Raw genomic sequence first — 5177 nt, forward strand, 5'->3', positions numbered from 1 at the left:
GGCTGTCCTGGAACTCACTTTGTAGACCAGGCTGGCCTCGAACTCAGAAATCCACCTGCCTCTGCCTCCCGAGTGCTGGGATTAAAGGCGTGCGCCATAATTCACGTTCTTAATGTGTATTTAGCGGAAACTGCGTGTGCCCAAATGTGGGTGTGTGGGTGTGTATGCACCATGTATCCATATATTTAGTTCTGGTTTGGTTTGGTTTGGTTTGGTTTGGTTTGGTTTGGTTTGGTTTGGTTCTGAGAAAGGGTCTCACTGTGTGGCCCTAGCAGGCCTGCAACTTGCTCTGTAGACCAAGGTGGCCTTGGGTTCACAGAGAGCTTCTAAGTACTGGAGTGACAGTCCCACGCACGCCGCCATGCCCAGCACGTGTTCAGGGTTTGTTTCTTAGGTGGATGTGCTGGTATAGCAGGGTGTGTCACCAGCACCTGATTGCGTAGGGCTAGGGATTGAACCCAGAGCTCTGTGTGTACTGGACTATTCGACAAGGACTCTACCAACTGAGCCATGTACTCCCCCCACGTATTCCCCCGGCCACTTTCTTTTTTCCCCTTGGAGACAGAGTCTTATGATGTAACCCTGGCTGGCCTTGAACTTGAGTCAAACCTTCTGCCTCACTTTGCGAGCACCGAGATTGCAGGACGACCACACTGGTTATCCTCCTGTCTTAACATCAGGGATTTAGGGATTTAGATTTTTTTTTCTCTGTAAGGAATGACACACACACACACACACACACACACACACACCCTCCCAATTTATTAAGTGCCTTTTCCCTTCAACTAGATTGTAGAGATCCTCTCAAGGACTGTCAGCAGCTCTGCCATACCTGTCTTAGGAACAGAGGTTTTTTGTTTGTTTGTTTGGTTTGTTTGGTTTTTCGAGACAGGGTTTCTCTGCAGCCCTGGCTGTCCTGGAACTCACTCTGTAGACCAGGCTAACCTCAAACTCAGAAATCCACCTGCCTCTGCCTTCTGAGTCCTGGGATTACAGGTGTGCGCCACCACTGCCCAGCTTCTTCTTCTTCTTCTTCTTTTTTTTTTTTTTTTTTAAAGATTTATTTATTATTATACATAAGTACACTGTAGCTGTCTTCAGATGCACCAGAAGAGAACATCAGATCTCATTATGGGTGGTTGTGAGCCACCATGCAGGACCTTTGGAGGAGCAGTCAGTGCTCTTACCTGCTGAGCCATCTTGCCAGCCCCCTTCTTTAGCTTTTTACTGGTGAGGTGGGAGTGGGAGGATGGGAGATGAGAAGCAGGTGTGGGCCATAGCATATATCCCTGTGGAGATAGAGGACAGGGTTGTGATGTCAGTTCTCTTCTGCCTTATGTGAGCTCCAGGAATTGAACTCAGGTCATTAGACCCGTTTTCTCCTACTTGGGCCAACTGATGGGGATGGCTTATGAAGGCAGAAAAAGTTTGTTGGGCTAAATGAAAAAATCCAATCATGTTTTTGGTTTTTTAAATATGGCAGTGGTGTCCTGGAAGTAAGTGATTCCTTCATCAACCTCCAAACTCACTTCTCCAGAGCATGTTCACAGAAAATGGGAGGCTTCCTCTGGGGACCAGGGTAATCTTAAGTAGTTGGTTAGCAGGTTCTATAGATGCAGCTGTATACTGAAGTGTGCGACTCTGCCCTCTAGTGGTTCCATTTCTTATTGCAACCAAGGGTTCTTGTTCTAACCATGCCTGGGATGAGAGGGATTTGTGAGACCTGGGGTGGATTTGGTAGTTTGCTTTGTCCTCTGTGAAGCCTGGCGCTGCGTGGAGTTGAAGTTGCCCCGTGTGGCAGAGCATCTCAGTGAGGTCCCTCTCTTTCCGCAGCTGAAAGAGCTGTACACCCTCCTGAACGAGAACTACGTGGAAGACGATGACAATATGTTCCGATTCGACTACTCCCCAGAGTTTCTCTTGTGGTACGTCATAAGGGGTGTCTTTTTTATATAACAGTAGGGATTCATTTCTCATGATTCTGGAGGCTAGGAAATCGAAGGAGCCAGAGGTTTAGTGTGATAATAGCCTGGTCTCCAGTCTCCAAAACCTCTCCTAGTTAGAAGGCAAAGCAGGTAGCAGATCCCAAGAGCCAGCCTCTGAGTGTGAAATCTCTGTGTCCCTCCGTTTGTACATCTGGAGACTTGCTTTAAGTGGTGTTTAGAACTGAAACCTTCCTTAAAATAAATTGCTAGAGGGAGACATGTAGAGTTGGTTCCCAGCAAAGACCATAGACTCCATGGTGACTTTCTCAAGGGGAGAAGAGCAGAAGAGCCCTTACAATTGGAAAGAAAATTCCTTTACAATCCAGTTATTGAGCGTGTTCAATTATAGAAAAAAGCCTCTCCTGGATTAACCATCTGCTATCCTGGGCTACACTTACCATCTCAGCAGATAGAGGCATGAGGCTGAAGTGGAGCAGGGTCACCCTGGTAGGTAGGGAAAGCAGAAAGGAGCGATGCTGAGAGGCAGGGGACAGAGCACAGTGTAGTTCCTTACCAAAGGACAATTGGCTCTTTGCGTGGAAGACCTCCAGTCCAAGCTTTGAGATGAACATAAAGGCTGGGCATGGTGGCACACACCTTTAAAACCGGCACTCGGGGGGCTGGTGAGATGGCTCAGTGGGTAAGAGCACCCGACTGCTCTTCTGAAGGTCTGGAGTTCAAATCCCAGCAACCACATGGTGGCTCACAACCATCCGTAACGAGATCTGACTCCCTCTTCTGGAGTGTCTGAAGACAGCTACAGTGTACTTACATATAAATAAATTTAAAACAAAAAAGAGATTATCCTCAGAAAAAAAGAAAAAAGAAAGAAAGAAAGAAAGAAAGAAAGAAAGAAAGAAAGGCAGACACTACAAATCTTAGGAAAAAAAAAAAAACAAAAACAAAAACTGGCACTCGGAAGGCAAAGGCAGGCAAATCTCTGTGCGTTCGAGGCCAGCTGAGGCTACACAGTAAGAACCTGTTTCAAAAAACAGAAACACAGAACCTAGCATACAGCTGTACTTAAAAGGCTGAACCAGAATGGTCACAAGGTTCAGGCCAGCCTAGGGGACATTCAGAACCTGTGTGGTGCTATAGTGTGGTACCAAGGAACTTGCCTGGAATGTATGTGCGAGACTGGGCACCGTCTGCAGCACAAGAAGGTGCTGTGAGAAACGGTTGTCTTAATGTGTTGGTGTCTAGGAAGTCTTAGTCCTAGAGAATACAGTTGCTAACCCCAGGTGTTAGTACAGGTCAGAACCTGCCTGCTATGAGCAGTGTCACAGCTCCTGTCCCTGTCTCTGTTCCAGGGCTCTCCGGCCACCAGGTTGGCTCCCACAGTGGCACTGTGGGGTCCGAGTGGTCTCAAGTCGGAAACTGGTTGGGTTCATCAGTGCCATCCCAGCAAACATCCACATCTATGACACAGAGAAGAAGATGGTGGAGATCAACTTCCTGTGTGTCCACAAGAAGCTGCACTCCAAAAGGGTGGCTCCAGTTTTGATCCGAGAGATCACCCGGCGGGTCCACCTAGAGGGCATTTTCCAAGCTGTTTACACTGCCGGAGTGGTGTTGCCAAAGCCTGTGGGCACCTGCAGGTACTGGCATCGATCCCTAAACCCTCGGAAGCTGATTGAAGTCTGCTTGTGGACGTTGTACATCGTGGTGCGGAGCCTAGTGCGCACCACGATGTACAACGTCCACAAGCAGCAAGTCGGAAACTGGTTGGGTTCATCAGTGCCATCCCAGCAAACATCCACATCTATGACACGTAAGCACCAACTGCTTGTGGACGTTGTACATCGTGGTGCGGAGCCTAGTGCGCACCACGATGTACAACGTCCACAAGCAGGGCATCCCATGGTCCAGTCGAACCTGACAAAGACAACATTCGCCAGGAGCCCTACACCCTGCCCCAGGGCTTCACCTGGGATGCCTTGGGTCTGGGAGACCGTGGTGTGCTGAAAGAGCTGTACACCCTCCTGAACGAGAACTACGTGGAAGACGATGACAATATGTTCCGATTCGACTACTCCCCAGAGTTTCTCTTGTGGGCTCTCCGGCCACCAGGTTGGCTCCCACAGTGGCACTGTGGGGTCCGAGTGGTCTCAAGTCGGAAACTGGTTGGGTTCATCAGTGCCATCCCAGCAAACATCCACATCTATGACACGTAAGCACCAGCCCTGTGGCCACCATCTTGCCGGGTTTGGAAGAGGAAGGCTACGTGGTCACTGTTCGAGGAGGATGGAGGGGCTGGTGGAGTGGAGGCATCTGTGTACTGGGAGTGACGACACTCGTCATAGAACCACATGTTCTGACATACATGGTGGTGCACGCCTTTAACCCCAGCACATAGTGGCAGAGGCAGGTGGATCTCTGTGTTCAAGGCCAGCCAAGGCTACATAGTGAGACTGTCTCTAAGTTGTAGCTGGTAGCCTTGTCTGTGACCTATAGTGAGGCCATCCACTTCTGCATTCCTGCCCCAGTCACATGCTGACACGCTGAGCAGTGTCAGAAATGGGCAGGAGCCAGTGTGACCCAGGCTCAGATGGTTTCACAGTCATCTGCGGCCATCTTCTGGGTGTACAGGCTGTAAATTCATGTGAGAACCAAAACCTTTGAGCATCTGTCGGCACTGGGACACACCTGTAATCTAAGCTTGGGTCAAGGCTGGCCCGAGTTACTTAGCAGGTTCAAGATCAGCCTTGTCTCTGATCTAGATGAGCCTTGATTTACTCTGGGGTTTCTCCATTGCTTGCCTCAGGTGGGCCTCCCAGCCCACTCTCAGGATTCCACAGGGCAGTGCTAGGTGTGCCCTCAGAGAAAGGCATTTGAAGGCGCCCCCTTCTGTTTTGAAGTAGATCATGTGAGGCAGGCTTGCCAAGGAGAAAGTGGCAGTGGGTGGGATCCCCAGGAGTGACTACTCAATGGAGACTACAGCCGAGTGTACCCCTTCAAGTGAGGTTCTGTCTGCTTGGCAAGATTCCTCTTACGTTGAATGGGGAAAATTGTGAAAGTCAGCAATTTGCCTCTCTTCAGAGAGAAGAAGATGGTGGAGATCAACTTCCTGTGTGTCCACAAGAAGCTGCGCTCCAAGAGGGTGGCTCCAGTTTTGATCCGAGAGATCACCCGGCGGGTCCACCTAGAGGGCATTTTCCAAGCTGTTTACACTGCCGGAGTGGTGTTGCCAAA

General features: G+C 49.6%; 1 protein-coding gene across 2 annotated transcripts in view; it reads left to right on the plus strand.

Moving 5' to 3' along the window:
* Positions 1–5177, plus strand: part of Nmt1 (N-myristoyltransferase 1) — a 38843-nt gene that overhangs the window by 24786 nt on the left and 8880 nt on the right. Inside the window, exons 5-6 of one of the 2 annotated variants that reach the window (XM_029483594.1) lie at positions 1834–1925; positions 3296–3623. In XM_029483594.1, the coding sequence (XP_029339454.1) occupies positions 1834–1925; positions 3296–3623 (420 nt within the window). The remainder of the gene's footprint in view (positions 1–1833; positions 1926–3295; positions 3624–5177) is intronic. The other variant, XM_029483593.1, reaches the window with a different exon arrangement.

The sequence above is a fragment of the Mus caroli genome, chromosome 11 (genome assembly GCF_900094665.2).
Source record: "Mus caroli chromosome 11, CAROLI_EIJ_v1.1, whole genome shotgun sequence".
Taxonomy (NCBI): domain Eukaryota; kingdom Metazoa; phylum Chordata; class Mammalia; order Rodentia; family Muridae; genus Mus; species Mus caroli.